The sequence below is a fragment of the Ovis aries genome, chromosome 22, assembly GCF_016772045.2.
Source record: "Ovis aries strain OAR_USU_Benz2616 breed Rambouillet chromosome 22, ARS-UI_Ramb_v3.0, whole genome shotgun sequence".
Classification (NCBI taxonomy): Eukaryota; Metazoa; Chordata; class Mammalia; order Artiodactyla; family Bovidae; genus Ovis; species Ovis aries.
The window spans coordinates 24711888-24731367 of record NC_056075.1 but is presented as its reverse complement, the minus strand read 5'-3'; the positions used below and the strand labels follow the sequence as shown (position 1 = coordinate 24731367).

At 39.5% G+C, this 19480-nt stretch overlaps 1 protein-coding gene across 1 annotated transcript in view; it reads right to left on the bottom strand.

Moving 5' to 3' along the window:
* Positions 1–9447: 9447 nt before the first annotated feature.
* The window catches only part of CFAP58 (cilia and flagella associated protein 58), a 116018-nt gene continuing 105985 nt past the window's right edge, over positions 9448–19480 (bottom strand). The window contains exons 17-18 of the mRNA XM_004020330.6: positions 18018–18151; positions 9448–11606 (exon numbers count right to left, since the gene is read on the bottom strand). Of these exons, the coding sequence (XP_004020379.2) occupies positions 11495–11606; positions 18018–18151 (246 nt within the window). The 3' untranslated portion in view covers positions 9448–11494. The remainder of the gene's footprint in view (positions 11607–18017; positions 18152–19480) is intronic.

The following is a 19480-nucleotide window of genomic DNA, read 5'->3' as shown; positions in this document are numbered from 1 at the left end:
GGATTTAAAAACAGCTATGGTAAAAATAAAAATAGCTAATGTATCTAAAGAATGCATGAACATAAGAGGAGAGAGATGAAAGATACAAAAGTAACCAAATGAAACTTCTAAAGCTGAAAAAAATCTGAAATAAGAAATTTACTGAATGAGGTTTCAGTTCAGTTCAGTCACTCAGTTGTGTCCAACTCTTTGAGACCCCATGGACTGCAGCACTTCAGGCCTCCCTGTCCATCACCAACTTCCGGAGTTTACTGAAACTCATGCCCATTGAGTCGGTGATGCCATCCAACCATCTCATCCTCTGTCGTCCCTTCTCCTTCCACCTTCAGTCTTTCCCAGCATCAGGGTCTTTTCAAATAAATCAGCTCTTCGCATCAGGTGGCCAGAGTATTGGAGTTTCAGCTTCAGCATCAGTCCTTCCAATGAACACCCACAACTGATCTCCTTTAGGATGGACTGGTTGGATCTCCTTGCAATCCAAGGGACTCTCAAGAGTCTTCTCCAACACCACAGTTCAAAAGCATCCATTCTTCGGAGCCCAGCTTTCTTTATAGTCCAACTCTCACATCCATACACGACTACTAGAAAAACCATAGCTTTGACTAGATGGACCTTTATTGGCAAAACAATGCCTCTGCTTTTTACTATTCTGTCTAGGTTGGTCATAGCTTTTCTTCCAAGGAGCAAGCATCTTTTAATTTCATGGCTGCAATCACCATCTGTTTCCATTGTTTCCCCATCTATTTCCCATGAAGTGATGGGACCAGATGCCGTGGTCTTAGTTTTCTGAATGTTGAGCTTTAAACCAACTTTTCATTCTCCTCTTTCACTTTCATCAAGAGACTCTTTAGTTAGTCTTCACTTTCTGCCATAAAGGTGGTGTCATCTGCATATCTGAGGTTACTGATATTTCTCCCAGCAATCTTGATTCCAGCTTGTGTTTCTTCCAGCCCAGCGTTTCTCATGATGTACTCTCTGCATATAAATTAAATAAGCAGGGTGACAATATACAGCCTTGACATATTCCTTTCCCTATTTGGAAACAGTTTGTTGTTCCATGTCCAGTTCTGACTGTTGCTTCCTGACCTGCATACAGATTTCTCAAGAGGCAGGTCAGCTGGTCTGGTATTCCCATCTTTTTTAAGAATTTTCCACAGTTTGTTGTGATCCACACAGTCAAAGGCTTTGGCATAGTCAATAAAGCAGAAATAGATGTTTTTCTGGAACTCTCTTGCTTTTTCGATGATCCAATGGATGTTGGCAATCTGATCTCTGGTTCATCTGCCTTTTCTAAAACCAGCTTGAGCATCTGGAAGTTCACGGTTCACGCTTGGAGAATTTTGCGCATTACTTTACTAGCGTGTGAGATGAGTGCAATTAAGATACACTATATCAGTTGAATAAAGATAAGGATATTTACAGATTCATAACTAGAAATATGTACCAGAAAACATTTAACAGTAAACAAAGGGAGAAGTTGGTAAAAGCGTATAAGCTTTCAGTTATAAGGGGAATAAGGTCCAAGAAATCAAGGATAACACGGTGACTATAGTTGCACTGTATTATATAATTGAAATTGGCTGACAGTAAAACTTAAATGTTCTCACTACTCCTCCCAAATAAAGGTAAATACGTGAGATGATGAATAAGTTAATTAATTCAAAGGGGGGGGGCGCTCTTTTACAATGAATATGTATACCAAACCATCCTGTCATACACTTTAAATATCTTACCATTTGTCAATCATACCTCAACAAAGCTAAAAAGAAACAGTACAAAAGCATACAGGTGAAGAGGAATGGATGAGACAAATAGGAAACAAATGGAAATATGGTAGACCTAAACTAAACAATATTGATAACTGCTTTAAACGTAATTGGTCTAATCCCTCCAATTAAAAGGGCTAGATTGCCCTCCATGCTGAACCTAAATGGGAACGTAAGCAATAGTCCACTATATGCTATCTATTAGTATGGTGGGGATATTTCAATACAAGGATGTGTACATGCTAAGTCACTTCAGTTGTGTCCAACTTTTCTCAACCCTATGGACTGTAGCCCGCCAGACTCCTCTGTCCATGGGATTCTCCAGGCAAAAAACTGGAGTGGGTTGCCGTGCTCTCCTCCAGGGGAACTTCCCAACCCAGGGATAGAACCCGCATCTCTTATAGGAGTCTCTTGGATGGGTTTTTCACCAGTAGCACCACCTGGCAAGCCCAATATAAGGATACCAATAGCTTGCATATAATAGGATGTGAAAAACTATAATATAAAAACACCAATAATAATAAAACTAGAATGAATATATTAATATTAGACAAAGTAAACTTTGAGATACTCAGTATTACCAGGAATAAAAAGAGAAGACTTTTATAATAATAACAGGGTCAATTTACCAAGAAGATAAAATCCTAAATGTCTAATTTCAAAGCTTCAAAATAATAAGCATCAAAAAACTGACAACAGTGAAAGGCTAAACAGACAAAGCCACAGTCACCTTTAAAGCTTTCTCGCTCCATTCTCGGCAATCAATAGAATAAGTAGAAAGAATATCAGTAACAATTTAGAAGACAGGACTTGAACAACACTAGCAAGCTAACTTGACCCAATTGACAGTTACACAACATTCCACCCTACAAAAGCAAAATATACATTATTTTCAAGGGCATATAAAACTATTATCAAGATAGTCAATACTCCAGGCCAATGAAACAAATTGCAATCATTTTGGAATGGTTCAAAGCATACAGGACACGTTCTCTGATGATAACAGAATTAAATTAAAAATTAGTAACAGAAAGATACCTGAAGAAGCACCTAGGTGTTTGTGAAATTAAAAAATATGATTCTAAATAGTTCATGAGTCAGAGAAACAGTCACACAGGAAAGCAGAAACTAATCAGACTGAATACTAATGAAAACAGAACATATTAAAACGTGGGCTGCATTGTAAGCAGAGCTTAGACAGAAATATATAGCTCTAATGCTAGATTTTAAATAAGGAAAGAGCTAAAACCAATTACCTTAAGAAGCTATAAAAGAATGAGAAAATAAGATAAAATCAAACCCAAAGTAGAAGAAAGAAAATACTAAGTGTTAGAACAGAAATCAATTAAATAAAAAAATGGACAATAGAGAAAACTAAAACAAAAAGCAAGTTCTTCGAAAATATCAATGTTTGTTGATAAATTCCTAGATAGACTCTCATAAAGAAAAAAAGGAGAGATTTAAATTGCCAATATCTAGAATAAAAGAAGAAATATTTGTTCGCATCCTAGCAACATTAAGGGTAGTAAAAGAATATTTTAAACAACTTTAAGTCAATAAAGTTAACAACCTATGTGAAATACACAAGCTCCTTGAAAGATACAATTTATCAAAAGCAACCAAGATGAAACAAAAAATCCAAATAACACTGTGCTGTGCTGAGTCACTTAGTTCTGTCTGCAACCCTACGGGCTCTAGCCCACCAGCCTCTTCCGTTCATGGGGATTCTCCAGGTAAGAATACTAGAGTGGGTTGCCATACCCTCCTCCAGGGATCTTCCCAACCCAGGGATCGAACCCAGGTCTCCCACATTGCAGGCAGATTCTTTACCATCTTAGCCACCAGGGAAGCCCAAGAATACTGGAGTGGGTAGCCTATCCCGTCTCCAGGGGATCTTCCCGACCCAGGAATTGAACCGTGGTCTCCTGCATTGCAGGCGGATTCTTTACCAGCTGAGCCACCAGGAAAGTCCCCAAATAACCCTATATATATTTAAAACCTTCCCACAAGAAAAATTGTGATTTCAGAGAACTTTAATGGAAAATTATATCAAGTATAATATTTAGGGAAGAAATAATACCATTCCTACACAAAGTATTTGAGGAAATAGTGGAGAAAGATCATTTCCCAATTTAGTTTGTGAGGCAAAGAAAACTTTGAAATCAAAACCAGACAGAGATAGTATAAGAAAATTACAGACCAATAACCCCGATGAACATAGCTATAAAAATCATTAACAAAATGTTATAAAATCTAATTCAACAACATATAAAGATGATGATATGTATAAAAATGACCAAGTGGGGTTTACACAAAGAATGCAAGTTGGCTTAACATTTGAAAGGCAAAGTAATTCACCATGTTAAGAAAATAAATGAGAAAAAAAAGTATGATTAACACAATACATACAGAAAAAGCACTGATAAAATTCAGTATCCATGCATGATTAAAAACTTAGCTAACAAGCAATAGAGGGGAAATTCCTCAACCTAAGAAAAGGCATCTATGAAAATCCTACAGCTAATATCACAATTCATGATGAGAGACTCAAACCTTCCTCCTAACATCAAGAACAAAGCAGAGATGCTGCTCACACCACTATAATCTAACAATTACTTGAAGTCCTAGCCATGCAAGTATGGTGGTTATGAACAAAGAAACAAATAATAAAAAGCATACTGATTGGAAACAGAGAACTGTCTTTATTTTAGAAAACAGGTTTACATCTATAGAAAATACTATTTCCAAAAAGTTGTAAAACAAATTAATTTAGCACTGTCCTCAGATACAAAAGGAATATACAAAAGTCAGCTGTATTTCCACATACTGATAACAAATGGAAAATAAGATTTAAAACATCACTTACAATAACATCAGAAATGGAAAAATACTTCAGCATAAATTTAACAAAACATGTGCAATTTCTGTACACTGAAGACTACAAAATGCTGCTGAGAAGAAAAGTTTAATCTAAATAAATGGGGATATGAGCCATGTTCGTGGATTGAAAATTTAAATAAGTGGGAACACGTGCCATGTTTGTGGATTGAAAGCCTCAATATTGTCAGAATGATCTCCCCAAACTGATCTTTAGATTCAATGCAATCTCAACCAAATTCCCAGCAGGTTTTTCTGTAGAAACTGCTAAGCTGATTCTAAGCTGTATATAGATATAGATAAATCCAAAAACAGTTAAAAGATATCTATAGAAAAAGAAAGTTGAAGATCTTATACTGTTAAATTTCAAGACTTAAACCTACTGTCACCAAAATAGATACATATTGCACTATACAATAGAACAAAGTTCACATATAGAACTATTCAAATAAAGTCAACTGATTTTCTATTAATACAAATATGCCAAGGTAATTCAATGGAAAATGACACTTTTCAGCAAATGGTGCTGAACAACTGGATATCCATATGGAACAAAAATGAACCACTACTCTAACCTCACACAACACATAAAATTAACTCTAAATGGACCATAAATATAACATAAAAACTAAAACTGTAATAAAACTTCTAGACAAAAACATATAAAAATCATTCCTACCTTAGAGTCGGCAAAAATTACTTAGGACAAGAAAAGTACAAACTACATACGAAAAATCAGGATAAATTAGACCTCAATAAAATACAAAAGGTCTGCTCTTCAAAATACACTATTAAGAAATGAAAAGGTATGCCACAGACCAAGTGAAAATATTTGCAATACATATATCTTATAAACATTTTGTATCCAGAGGATACAAAGAACTTTGACAACCTAATAAAAAGATTTTTTAAATGGTCAAAAGATTTGAAGACTCTTCACATACGAATGACCAAAACCACATGGAATAAAGTGCTTAACATTATTCGTCATTGGAAAATACTAATACAAATATTAAACACAATGAAATATCACTATATATCCAATAGAATGGCTTAAATAAATACTGAAAATTCTTAATATTGACAAAGATTGGAATAATTGGAATTTACACACATTGTTGGTAGGAGTGTAAAATGGCCCAATCAGTTAGGAAAACAGTTTGGCAGTTTCTTATTAGGCTAAATGCATGTGTACCCTTGAAAGACTGAAGGCAGGAGCAGAAGGGGGCGACAGAGGATGAGATGGTTGGATGGCGTCACTGACTTAATGGACATGAGTTTGAGCAAAACTGTGGGAGATAGTGAAGGACAGGGAAGCCTGGAAGGCTGTAATCATGAGGTCACAAAGAGTCAGACACAACTGAGCAGCTGAACAATAACAACCCTTGGATTGATCCAGCATTTCCATTCCTTCTTATTTACTAAGGGAAATGATAATATCTGTTCACATAAGCACTTGAACATGAACATTCATGGAGACTTTATCCATAATAGCTAAACATTGGAAATAACCCGGATCCTCATCAACTGGTAAATCAATAGACAAATTGTGTTGTTGATATAATGGAATATTACTCACCAATAAATATGAATTACTGACAGAAACAACGTGGGTGAGTCTCTCTCTCACACACACACACACAAACATTAAAGTACATGAAAAAAGGCAGGTGCAAAAGAGTGCCTACTATATGATTCCATTTATATGAAATCTAAGAAAGACATAACTAGTATATGATGAAAAAACAGATCCATCATTGCTTAGGCTGTATGGGGCTAGGAATATTGACTGCCAAGGGACATAAGGGCATTCTTGGGGGGAAGGGCATCGATAATTGTGATACCTGTTACTTGGGCATATGCATTTGTCAAAATTTACCAAACTACACACTTAAAACAGTGCTTTCACTATATGTATCTCAATTACATCTCTGATTTTTTAAAAACAAAATATATCTGTATATACTTATTTTAAATGTCCAGAAAGACACATTCAAAATTCTAAAATAATAGTATTTCAAATGTAACGTTCAAAACATTTAATACTTGAGAATTACAAGCACCAACCAGTCAGAACAGATGACGGGAAGAACAATGGGTACAATCAGTCTAGGTGAATGAGACGTGTACTAGCCCAGGAAAACAATAGTCATCAATAGATGGTGTGACTATTGATGCCCTGTTTCTTCTTTTGCTTATTCTCTAATTTTCTATTCTGTATTTTAATCAGGTACTTTAAAGTCAGGGGAGGAAATCTATTTTTAATTATAAAAAAAGAAAAATGGTATACCTGTTGATATCACATTTCATACTGTTATAAAATTCTAATGGGTCTCAAAACCCTAATGGAACTTTTAAATAATAGATATGAGAAATGGTATACTAAAACAGCATTGAATTAGGAGTTAAAAATGGATAATGCCATTAAAATATTTCCTATCTACTACAAAGAAAATAGTGAGATATATTTTTAACTATTTTACCATTTTAATATTCTAAAATGCCCTCCCTTTGCTCCTATTAAACTAGGTCTCCATACAATTATGCGAGAGAATGTGCTGTGCTTAGCTGCTCAGTTGCGTCTGACTCTTTGCAACCCCATAGACTGTAGCCCACCAGGCTCCTCTGTCCAAGGGGATTCTCCAGGCAAGAATACTGGAGTGGGTTGCCATGCCCTCCTCTAGGGGATCTTCCCAACCCAGGGTTCGAACCCAGGTCTTCCGCATTGCAGGCAGATTCTTTACTGTCCGAGCCACCAAGGAAGCCCAAGAATACTGGAGTGAGTAGCCTATCTCTTCTCCAGGGGATCTTCCCGACCCAGGAATCAAACCGGGGTCTCCTGCATTGCAGGCGGATTCTTTACCAGCTGATCTACCAGGGAAGCCCGTGAGAGAGAATATCTTTCCTCAAATTATCTAGGCTCTACAATGCCATTCTGCTCTAAAGTCGTGGCATAGTATTTTCTGATGGGTATCTTGGCCTAGGTCAAACTTCAGAATCAGGTTGAGCAAACCAGGAAACCAAACAATAGTTATCAACCCTGAATAAATTTTTATAGCAAAATCATAGCCCATCACAAGGAAAGTTGCTGCTGTCTCCTCCTAGCATGGCCACTTCCATCTCTATGGCTTATCACAGCAACAAACCTTTGCTCTGAGCAATTTCTTCAGAGGTTAGCACAATAAAATCCTGGCTATAAGAGCAGTTGCTGAGAAGCTATGATCAGCAAATAATGACCAGGGAGTCCCCTTTATCATGTCTCTCTCCATCAACAGAGAAACCATACCAGCTCCTCATCAGCCCAGCGGAGAGTCAGTGACTGGTTTAGCTACAGGACTCCTTTCTGAAATGCTCAAAACCCCAGGATAAACATGACGCTACTGTATAATCTCCTAAGGCTGCTTTACAGTGCAGCTCAAATTTGTGATTTTAAAAGCACCTTAGCCCACTGCGAGTTCACAGTTATCTTTAATGATCTGCAAATCTTAGTGTTTTTAATAGCTCATTTTCGTACTGTGGCTACAGTGGCAACACCTGTACCTAAATCGTTACTGCTTAGAATACCCTGGGCTGTCAGGATGGACAGTAAATGAGAGGCAGCAGCAGTATCTCCCACCTTTTGCTCGCCTTAATTTACTCGTCCTCCTCTTGAACATAAGCACAGAGAGCTTACAGAGCTGCTGTGCCAGCTCCCAGAGCCTGTGCGATCTCGGCTGACGGGAGCAAGATCAGAGGTCATCAACAGAGGCTGACCGCCCTACTCCATACGTGGATAGAAACAGAAGATGGCAGCAAGAGGCCACCGGGGTCTTTCCCTCTGGAAGTTCTGACTTCTGAAAGTGAAGGATCTGTCCCCAGATCAAAACTACAAGGAAAATAAACAGATGTTTTCATGAAGTCCCCAATACGGCATTTCTGCAAGATACTAAACTATAAATTACATGAGCAAATATAACTTCCTCCAGACATTTTAATGCCATTCACCCTCTAAACAAAGAATCATCTTTATAACTGATATAATAAAGTATTATGTAATAACTTATTCTCAAATTTCAAAACTTAAGATATTTCTTATGTAAGGATAATGGTAGATACTTACTGAACAATTACTATGTGCCTGACATTGCTCCAAGCATTAACTCATTTCATCTTCAACTCTGTTGTTAAAATGAGCCAGGATTTGAACCTGGCTTCTGTCTCCAGAGTCTCTGCCACACTGCGATAGAACAAGGATCACAGACCGCATGACCGTAGAGAAAGTGAAAGTCGCAGTTGTGTCCGACTCTCTGCGACCCCATGGATTATATATACAGGTCATGGAATTCACCAGGCCAGAATACTGGAGTGGGTAGCTATTCCCTTCTCCAGGGGATCTTCCCAATCTAAGGATCGAACCCAGGTCTCCTGCATTGCAGGTGAATTCTTTATCAGCTGAGCCACAAGGGAAGCCCCATCCCTAGAGAAGTGAACCTAATATAAAGCCACCCAAGGGCTCAGAAGGAAGTTGGTTACAGCTATACTTCAAAACGTCCCTGAATAGCTGGAAAACCCTCCAATGCTGTACATGTCATAATCGCCTTGCCTCACCTTACCTGCAAAAGTCTTCTGTCTAAACAGAATACAGCAAATCCCCTACACACGAACAAGTTCTGTTCTGAGAGCACATATGTAAGTCCAATTTGTTCATAAGTCCAACAAAGTTAGCCTAGGTAGCCAACTAACACAATCGGCTATGTGATACTGTACTGTAGTAGGTTTATAGTACTTTTCACACAAATAATACATAAAAAACAAACACCAAAAATAAAGAACACATTTTTAATCTTACAGTACAGTACCTTGAAAAGCACAGAAGTACAGTACAACAGCTGGCATACAGGGGCTGGTATCAAGTGAAAAGGCAAGAAGAGTTACTAACTGGAGCTGGGAGATGGTAAAGCTGAAGGATTGTCAGCAATAGGAGATAGAGGATAAGCTGCAATTTCACTCATGTCTGATGCTGATGGAACACATGCTCACATCTTTGAAAGTTCACAACTTGAGGATGTGTACACAGGGGACTTAGCATACGGTTGGTTGGCTCTGAGGGAAGACAGCATCTGTGATTTTCAAAAATAGAAATGCCCCCATTGTGATTCTATAGGTTTAAGGTTTTCTAAGCAAATTCTCTCGTGTATGTAACCATCCTCACGCTCCCACGTGGTATACAAATTGCTGATGATCACAGCTCATCACAGGATCACCAGCTACCCTGGAGGTTGGTTTCCATCTGCAGATCTCAATTGGGACCATGTAGGAGAAGCAGCAGAGGATGCTGCTGCCTGACTCAGTTCCCTAGCACTTAACCGCTTCTGCTTCCAACAGTCAGCAACTGTTACCTCTTTGTCTAAGATCTGCTTTGCCTACCAGCAGGGAAGACCACAAGAACCCCTCCAGAGCAGTCCTTGGTCAGTGACTGGAACCCTGAGGGTATAAATATCCCAGCTCCCTCACCCTGATGGGACCAACTCTGAGATGTGATTACATTATTTTCAGAGGCCCCTGCAAGGTCCAGCAAAAGTCTGCAACTGCAGAACTTGACTTTGTGCCTTAGCCTGGTGTTCCACGTCCCCACTCTTGGGGTGTTTCCTGGGATCACTGCTGAATCAATCACTTTCATAGCCATGATTGCCTTGGATCTGCTTCTGGTGGTGAACCAAGAGGGACAGAAGAACATGATTTTAGATCCCTCTAAACTCCCACCTCTCTGGATAATCTAAACAAACATCTTGGGATCCTTAAGTCTCCTGCTCCTCATGATGAATGAAATGAAATTATCCACTTATACTGTCCTTGCTTATCCATGAGCTACTTACCCCTCAAACATTTTTTTAAAAATTACAGAGGTCAAGGTATTGTGAGAAAGATGGCCAGGATGTCCCACACCACTGAACACTCTACACAGGGGAACTTTGAACTGACACCCACCTAACTGTGGTTTCAAAGTAAAGAAAATAACAATGGATTTAGTTACTCAGAATGCTGGCCTGCAGCCTGGAAACCAAACAGATCTCTGGCCCTTCTAACTCTGCTCTCTAAATGTGAGGTCTAGAAAGGACAGATCTTCAGAGGATACCAGCCCAAACCCCTCATTTTACAGTCTTGGTCCTCTGAGTCACATCTTTGTGTTAAACATTTCTCACAGTAGTTTTAAACTTTACATATTCTCCCAAAACATAGATTGAGATCTCTACAAGGGTTCTTTTTATTTTTTATGATGAAGTGTTTATTAGTATGTCTTTTTGGAATAGGTTTTCATATGCCAGGCCTGAAAAGAAATTCCACATAGAAATTACTCTCAAAACACTTTTTAAATAGTTTAGAGTATGTCCACCTTTCTCATCGCTCATCAATGACTCATTAATGAAGAATAATTAAAATAGATTCTTATTAATAAGAATACACTGCATTAAAAAAAAAATCTTTAAATGTAAAATCTATGCACCAGTGTCTGTGCAGAGAAATTAGGGTCCAAAGTTTCATCCATACAGAGTATCTAGATATGGTGCGTTACAAAATAAATCAGTGTGGTAGTAACAAAAGATCTGCGTCATGCAATGGTTGAATTGATGTAATCCAACCTGATTGAATAGATTTAATTACACTCTATTAATATCCATGTGGATTAAATAGAAAGTCATCACTCTTCTATGTACAGGACTGTAACAGTTCTGCTTTTCTTTCCATCCTGGAATCTGAGGACTGATTTCCCTAAATGTCTGTGATCCAAGGGATTTCAAAGAGATTCCTCCGAAATGTTTCAGAGTGAATTCCAGTGAGTTGTTCAGAAGGACCCAGCCAGCAGCTTCAAGTTATGACTTCGCCTTGGATGACTTGCTGAGGGGAAATCCACCCCCGGTAAAACGAGGGCCACTTGGTTTGGCCATTGAGAAGGTGTCCTCCATGCTTATTCTGTCCTTGTTTCTGTAAGGGAGGAGGTGAGAGTTAACTTTCTTACCATCTTTTTCCTCTTCTAAGTTTGGTGTTAAGTTCTTAAGGTGAGTTAACCACTAAAAACTGCTTTGATCAAACCTTCCAGTTTGAGACAAGGTGGTAGTTTAAATGTAATTAGGCGTTACTGATAACACATAGAATTAGGGAAAGACACAATTAAACATGCCTTCCTAATGTTGATCTAAATACAGACAGAAGGCCTCATTATAGCTCAAGGGCTGGGGCCTAGAGGCTCCTGACTTGTAATCATCTTCCTATTTTATAAAGCATTTGTTTAGTTCCAAAGATCAGTCAGAGGAATCTTTCTCTTGGCTCAATTATAATGACTAATTCATCATTTATCAACTTTCATATTCCAAAGTTTCACTGGAAACTTATAAATCTTTATCATACACACACACATACATGCACAGGGCATTTTCATCAAACTTGGACATTAATAAAATACAAATTTTTTTATAACTTTAGATGAGCAGCAGTTATTATCAGAAATAGTTTAAAACTCAGGAAAAGCTGGGAAATATAAATAAGATAGTACTTTTGGCAATAGATAAAGGAAGAAAGTCCCTAAAATCTACAATATATCTTCTATATAGATCTTCTTTAAATGACCCCCCCCCCACACACACACACACACATATTCAAGTTTCCTGCAGAAGTATCTTAAATTTATATAGATTACCTATTGTATAATTAGGGTCTTATAGAAAACATCTTTGGAGTCCCTCTTTCAAAATAAAAATTGAGCAAAGTACTAAGATTAAAACCAATTAGATTTGACTACTAGAAATGAGTTACTTCAGAGAAGAGAATTCTACTTTTTGCAAAACCATCTGACTTGTACTGCAGACTCCACGCCAGCCTGGGGTATAGAGTAGGGGAGTCAAGGATAGGTGGGTGGGGTATATAGGTCAGGATTGGAGCATGAAAAAACGGTATTTGAGAAAAATGAAAAAAAAAAAGCAAAAAGGTAAAAATGATATGAGTTGCTATTTTATAAAGAGTATGTGTGAGGAGAATATCTGCAGAGATTATTCTAAATTATTCCATTTGGAAAGAATCTGTAGAGGATTGGTTCATCAATTCAGCTGTCTCTTAGCAGAATTGATTTCATTATTATAAAAACCATCCTCCATAAATAGTACAAAAGCTTTAGCCTTGAGTGGATCCAGCAAAGGAGATGCCTTCAAGTACTCTGACAACTTGTCTACCTCCTGACTGTTGTTAGGTGCAAGCAAGGCCCCCCTCCTCCTGCCCTCTCTTGCCTCAAATAACCTAAATTTTCCTCTCCAAAGGAACTAAAGCTTAATGCTTCTGGCCTGATCTAAGTTGACTAACGGGAATAATGTCTCCTTTACATGATCTTTTTAATGTATTTATAGACCATCCTAATGACTCCCTTCAGCCTTCTTCCTTTCAGTCTAAACCGTCTCAGCACTTTTGTTCTTGCCTGTTCATATTTTCCTTCAGCTCCTTAATCTTTTTCTTTTTCCTGCTGTTCTCCTCCTAAGAACTCATATTTTTCTGTCTCCCTCCAGTTTATGGATCCCAACTAAATGGAATCACCACTGATGCCCTCTGGAGAGGTCAGTCACAAGGAATAAGTATCAAGGCAAAACCAGAGAGTCAAGAGCAGGGTACTGGAACTTTCCATGATGGTAGAAAAACCCTATACCTGGCCTGCCAGATAGAGCATCCACTAGCCACATACAGCTACTAAGTAGGTGAAATGTGACTAGTGCAGTTAAGGAACTGAATTTCTAATTTGATTTAACTGTAACTCACTTTAACTTAAATAGCCACAAGTGGCATAGTGCCTGGGGCGGTGCCGTTCTAATGGATGGGCCACTGGGAGGGGCTGAGCTATCAGACTTTATTTTTGCAGGCTCCAAAATCACTGCAGATGGTGACTGCAGCCATGAAATTAAAAAGATGCTTGCTCCTTGGAAGAAAAACTGTGACCAACCTAGACAGCATATTAAAAAGCAGAGACATTACTTTGCCAACAAAGGTTCATCTAGTCAAAGCTATGTCCTGTCAGTAGTCATGTATGGATATGAGAGTTGAACCTTAAAGAAAGCTGAGCACCAAAGAATTGATGCTTTTGAACAGTGGTATTGGAAAAGATTCTGAGAGTCCCTTGGACTGCAAGGAGATCCAACCAGTCCATCCTAAAGGAAATCAGTCTTGAATATTCATTGGAAGGACTGATATTGAAGCTGAAACTCCAATACTTTGGCCACCTGATGCAAAGAACTGACTCCTTGGAAAAGACCCTGATGCTGGGAAAGATTGAAGGCAGGAGGAAAAGGGGATGACAGAGGATTAGATTGTTGGATGGCATCACCAACTTGATGGACATGAGTTTGAGCAAGCTCTGGGAGGTGGTGATGGACAGGGAAGCCTGGCATGCTGCAGTCCATGGGGTCGCAAAGAGTTGGACACAACTGTGGGACTGAACTGAACCAAGCTATCAGAGGGGCGTCCTTCTGTCAGTCAGTATGTTCTCTTTGTCCAGAAAACTCTGTGTGTGTGTGTGTGTGTGTGTGTGTGTGTGTGTGTGTGTGTGGTGGGAGGATCGAAAGCCCAAAGGAAACTAGGAACTCTCATCTAAATGTGGAATGAGGGGATATTCTGATTTACAAAAAGGGGAGATTTTTACTGGCGAATGAATTTGCATCTTCTGCTGGTAAGTCACTTCAGTCGTGTCCGACTCTGTATGACCCCATAGACGGCAGCCCACCAGGCTCCCCATCCCTGGGATTCTCCAGGCAAGAACACTGGAGTGGGTTGCCATTTCCTTCTCCAATGCATGAAAGTGAAGTCGCTCAGTCGTGTCCAACTCTTAGCAACCCCATGGACTGCAGCCCACCAGGCTTCTCCGTCCATGAGATTTTCCAGGCAAGAGTACTTGAGTGGGGTGCCATTGGAATTTGCATCTAGCTACTTTAAATAGCTATTTGCCACTAATGAATCATAGGGGATGCATTCAGACCCTCTTTCACCATGTCCTTGAAACTTCCATGTGGATGACACACCAAGCCTGACTTTCAACTCCCAGTGTGAGCTTCTGCAGAATGAACTCTATGACTTGGGCAATGCCATACAGACAAGGTTCAAACCTACAGATTCAACTGGGTCCCCTCATTCAGCCCAGGATTAGGAAAACAATACCAAATTGAAGAGAACATTTGTTCTTGGGCATATCAGTTCAGTTCTGTTCAGTTGCTCAGTCGTGTCCAACTCTGCAACCCCATGAATCGCAGCACACCTGTCCATCACCAACTCCCGGAGTTCACTCAGACTCACGTCCATCGAGTCAGTGATACCATCCAGCCATCTCATCCTCTGTCGTTCCCCTTCTCCTTAGGCCCTTAATCCCTTCCAACATCGGAGTCTTTTTCAATGAGTCAACTCTTCACATGAGGTGACCAAAGTACTGGAGTTTCAGCTTCAGCATCATTCCTTCCAAAGAAATCCCAGGGCTGATCTCCTTCAGAATGTACTGGTTAGATCTCCTTGCAGTCCAAGGGACTCTTAAGAGTCTTCTCCAACACCACAATTCAAAAGCATCAATTCTTTGCCACTCAGCTTTCTTCACAGTCCAACTCTTACATCCATACATGACCACTGGAAAAACCATAGCCTTGATTAGATGGACTTTCTTTGGCAGAGTAATGTCTCTGCTTTTCAATATGCTATCTAGGTTGGTCATAACTTTTCTTCCAAGGAGTAAGCGTCTTTTAATTTCATGGCTGCAGTCACCATCTGCAGTGATTTTGGAGCCCAAAAACTAAAGTCTCACACTGTTTCCACTGTTTCCCCATCTATTTCCCATGGAGTGATGGGACCGGATGCCATGATCTTTGTTTTCTGAATGTTGAGCTTTAAGCCAACTTTTTCACTCTTCTCTTTCACTTTCATCAAGAGGCTTTTTAGTTCCTCTTCACTTTCTGCCATAAGGGCGGTATCATCTGCATATCTGAGGTTATTGATATTTCTCACGGCAATCTTGATTCCAGCTTGTGATTCTTCCAGGCCAGCATTTCTCATGATATACTCTGCATATAAGTTAAATAAGCAGGGTGACAATAGACAGCCTTGAAGTAGTCCTTTTCCTATTTGGAACCAGTCTGTTGTTCCATGTCCAGTTCTAACTGTTGCTTTCTGACCTGCATATAGGTTTCTCAAGAGGCAGGTCAGGTGGTCTGGTATTCCCATCTCTTTCAGAATTTTCCACAGTTGATTATGATCCACACAGTCAAAGGCTTTGGCATAGTCAATAAAGCAGAAATAGATGTTTTTCTGAAACTCTCTTGCTTTTTCCATGATCCAGCAGATGTTAGCAGTTTGATCTCTGGTTGCTCTGCCTTTTCTAAACCCAGCTTGAACATCTGGAAGTTCACGGTTCACGTATTGCTGAAGCCTGGCTTGGAGAATTTTGAGCATTACTTTACTAGCATGTGAGATGAGTGCAACTGTGTGGCAGGTTGAGCATTCTTTGGCATTGCCTTTCTTTGGGATTGGAATGAAAACTGACCTTTTCCAGTTCTGTGGCCACTGCTGAGTTTTCCAAATTTGCTGGCACATTGATTGCAGCACTTTCACATCATCATCTTTCAGGATTTGAAATAGCTCCACTGGAATGCCATCACCTCGTTCGTAGTGACGCTTTCTAAGGTCCACTTGACTTCACATTCCAGGATGTCTGGCTCTAGGTGAGTGATCACACCATCGTGATTATCTGGGTCATGAAGATCTTTTTGTATAGTTTTTCTGTGTATTCTTGCCACCTCTTCTTAATATCTTCTGCCTCTTAGGTCCATACCATTTCTGTCCTTTATCAAGCCCATCTTTGCATGAAATGTTCCTTTGGTGTCTCTAGTTTTCTTGAAGAGATCTCTAGTCTTTCCCATTCTGTTGTTTTCCTCTATTTCTTTGCATTGATCACTGAGGAAGGCTTTCTTATCTCTTCTTGCTATTTTTTGGAACTCTGCATTCAGATGCTTGTATCTTTCCTTTTCTCCTTTGCTTTTCACTTCTCTTCTTTTCACAGATATTTGTAAGGCCTCCTCAGACAGCCATTTTGCTTTTTTGCATTTCTTTTCCATGGGGATGGTCTTGATCCCTGTCTCCTGCACAATGTCATGAACCTCAGTTCATATCAGGCACTCTATCTATCAGATCTAGTCCCTTAAATCTATTTCTCACTTCCACTGTATACTCATAAGGGATTTGATTTAGGTCATACCTGAATGGTTTAGTGCTTTTCCCTACTTTCTTCAATTTCAGTCTGAATTTGGCAATAAGGAGTTCATGATCTGAGCCACAGTCAGCTTCTGGTCTTGTTTTTGTTGACTGTATAGAGCTTCTCCGTCTTTGGCTGCAAAGAGTATAATCAATCTGATTTCGGTGTTGACCATCTGGTGATGTCCATGTGTAGAGTCTTCTCCTGTGTTGTTGGAAGAGGGTGTTTGCTATGACCAGTGCATTTTCTTGGCAAAACTCTATTAGTCTTTGCCCTGCTTCATTCCATACTCCAAGGCCAAATTTGCCTGTTACCTCAGGTGTTTCTTGACTTCCTACTTTGCATTCCAGTCCCCTATAATGAAAAGGACATCTTTTGTGGGTGTTAGTTCTACAAGGTCTTGTAGGTCTTCATAGAACCGTTCAACTTCAGCTTCTTCAGCGTTACTTGTTGGGGCATGGACTTGGATTACTGTGATATTGAATGGTTTGCCTTGGGCATATAGCCATCCTGAAACCCAAAGTGTTCACCTGACACGTGCAATATCATCTCCTAGAAGAAAGGCGTCCCATGCTGATACCCTACATCAGATATAGAAGTCAGGCACTAGACAGAGAAATGGTTCAGAAACGGCTTATCTAAAACACAGGTGAAAATTATGTGTTTGTGAACTGCTCATAATTACAGTGGTCCAGCTATGTTATTAGAAAGCACAGCTTTAGCAAACCCAGACCTCTTAAGAAAATTACCTGTGGTTTTAAATGTGAGTGTGCTTCAGCCCATGCCACGTTGACTGTGAACCTCCTTTGCAGGCACAGTCCTGGCATGATCAGCCCCAAACCATGAGAACAATGTGGGGGAAATATCACACTGGGTTTCCTCTGCTCCACAGGAGGTCCACCAGAGAGCTGATGCTAATGGATCCCTGTTAGGGTCCTAAGGAGTGGTCAAGTCAGACAAGACACTCATCTTTCTCTGACCACAACCCACTGAGTGACCCTGCAGAAAGTCATTTGCTCACCCCTGACTTAGTTTATCCCAGTGAGGTCTGTGGCTCTGTAGCTGTCCATAATTATTTTCCTCATCAGCAGTTACAAGGCACAACCAAACTAGAACATTTGACTAATTCTTACTTCTGAATGTATTCTTTACGTTTCTGAGCAAGGTATTTCTTCTTTAAATTCAGCAGTTCATTGGTAAGTTTTTCAATCTCGTACTTGTATTCTTGGCTCTGTGATTCATACATATTCAATTCTGAAGACAAAACCTAGTATGACAAATAAAGCAGCATTAACAGAAGATACATGGTGAGACAATATCCTTTTCTGAAAAATCTTTTTAATCTGCTGCCACTTACCTTGGTGAGGCTAGAAATACAAAACCATGCCCAGATTTAATGGTTAATCTGCACACTTCTACCAGTTCAAGGTCTGTATCTGGGTAAAAATCTGATGAACGTTCTGAAGACTCATAATCCAATGACCAATTTAATGAAACCTCATTCCCCGGCTTAAAAGGAGAGCTATCAGGCACATCCAAACAGGCTCACATATGAATGGTGTAATGCACTCAAGAATATTGAGAGTCAAAAGAGAAAAACTCCCAGACATATACTATAAAATTGCTTTTTAAAGCCTTTTTAAAAATGTTCAGAAAAGTCATTACTAAGCAGTGTGTTTCATCTGAGGATTATTGTAAAAACTATTCAGAATCATCCTGCCACCACCATTAAGTAGGCATTCAATTTATGTGTTTTCCAAGGTTGTTGTTCTGCTGAATGTCAATCACCTCTTTACTGCACCCTTTGGAACTATTCACAGGTTCTCTCTTTATCAGAGCACTGGGATATTTACCTCTAAGATGCAGAGTGCTATGACATATGCATGGGAGAGGGTACTACATGTGAGGGGCTGTGTTAGGAAGCCTAATTACGTGCCTCTTGCTCTGTTGTGTTCAGTAGATGCTACTGGTTTCAGGCTGGACAAAAAAAGAAGACATTTACTCATCTAAACAGATGTGTAAAGGATGCTAAAGTGAGGGGTGCCCCCAACAAAAATCAAGGGGGAAAAAGGGAGGCTATCGTTGTAAGGGACAGGCAATAGATGGAATTGTTTTTCCTCTAGCTCTCTATTTTTTAAAATTTACATAAAAGGCGATCTTTATCTTTTGAGTGTTCATCTGCTTCTGAACAGGTGTCTTAGCTGGCACTAGTGGTAAAGAACCCACCTGCCAATGCTAGGAGATGTAAGAGACACGGGTCAGGAAGATCCCCTGAAGAAGGGCATGGCAACCTGGCCCAGGATTCTTGCCTGGAGAATCCCATGGACAGAGGAGCCTAGCAGACTCTGGTCCATAGGGTCGAAAAGAGTCAGACACAACTGAAGCAACTTCACAAACTCATACACACTGCTTCTGAATTCATTCCTCTTAACTGTTGTGATTCTATCTATCTATCCTATCCGACTAAGGATTCTGACCATGTTATCATAAGCTAGAGAAAATGATTTTCATGTTGGAAGAAAATTTGCCTTAATAGTTAAACTGTTGAAGCTGAAACTCCAATACTGTGGCCACCTGATGTGAAGAGCTGACTCAT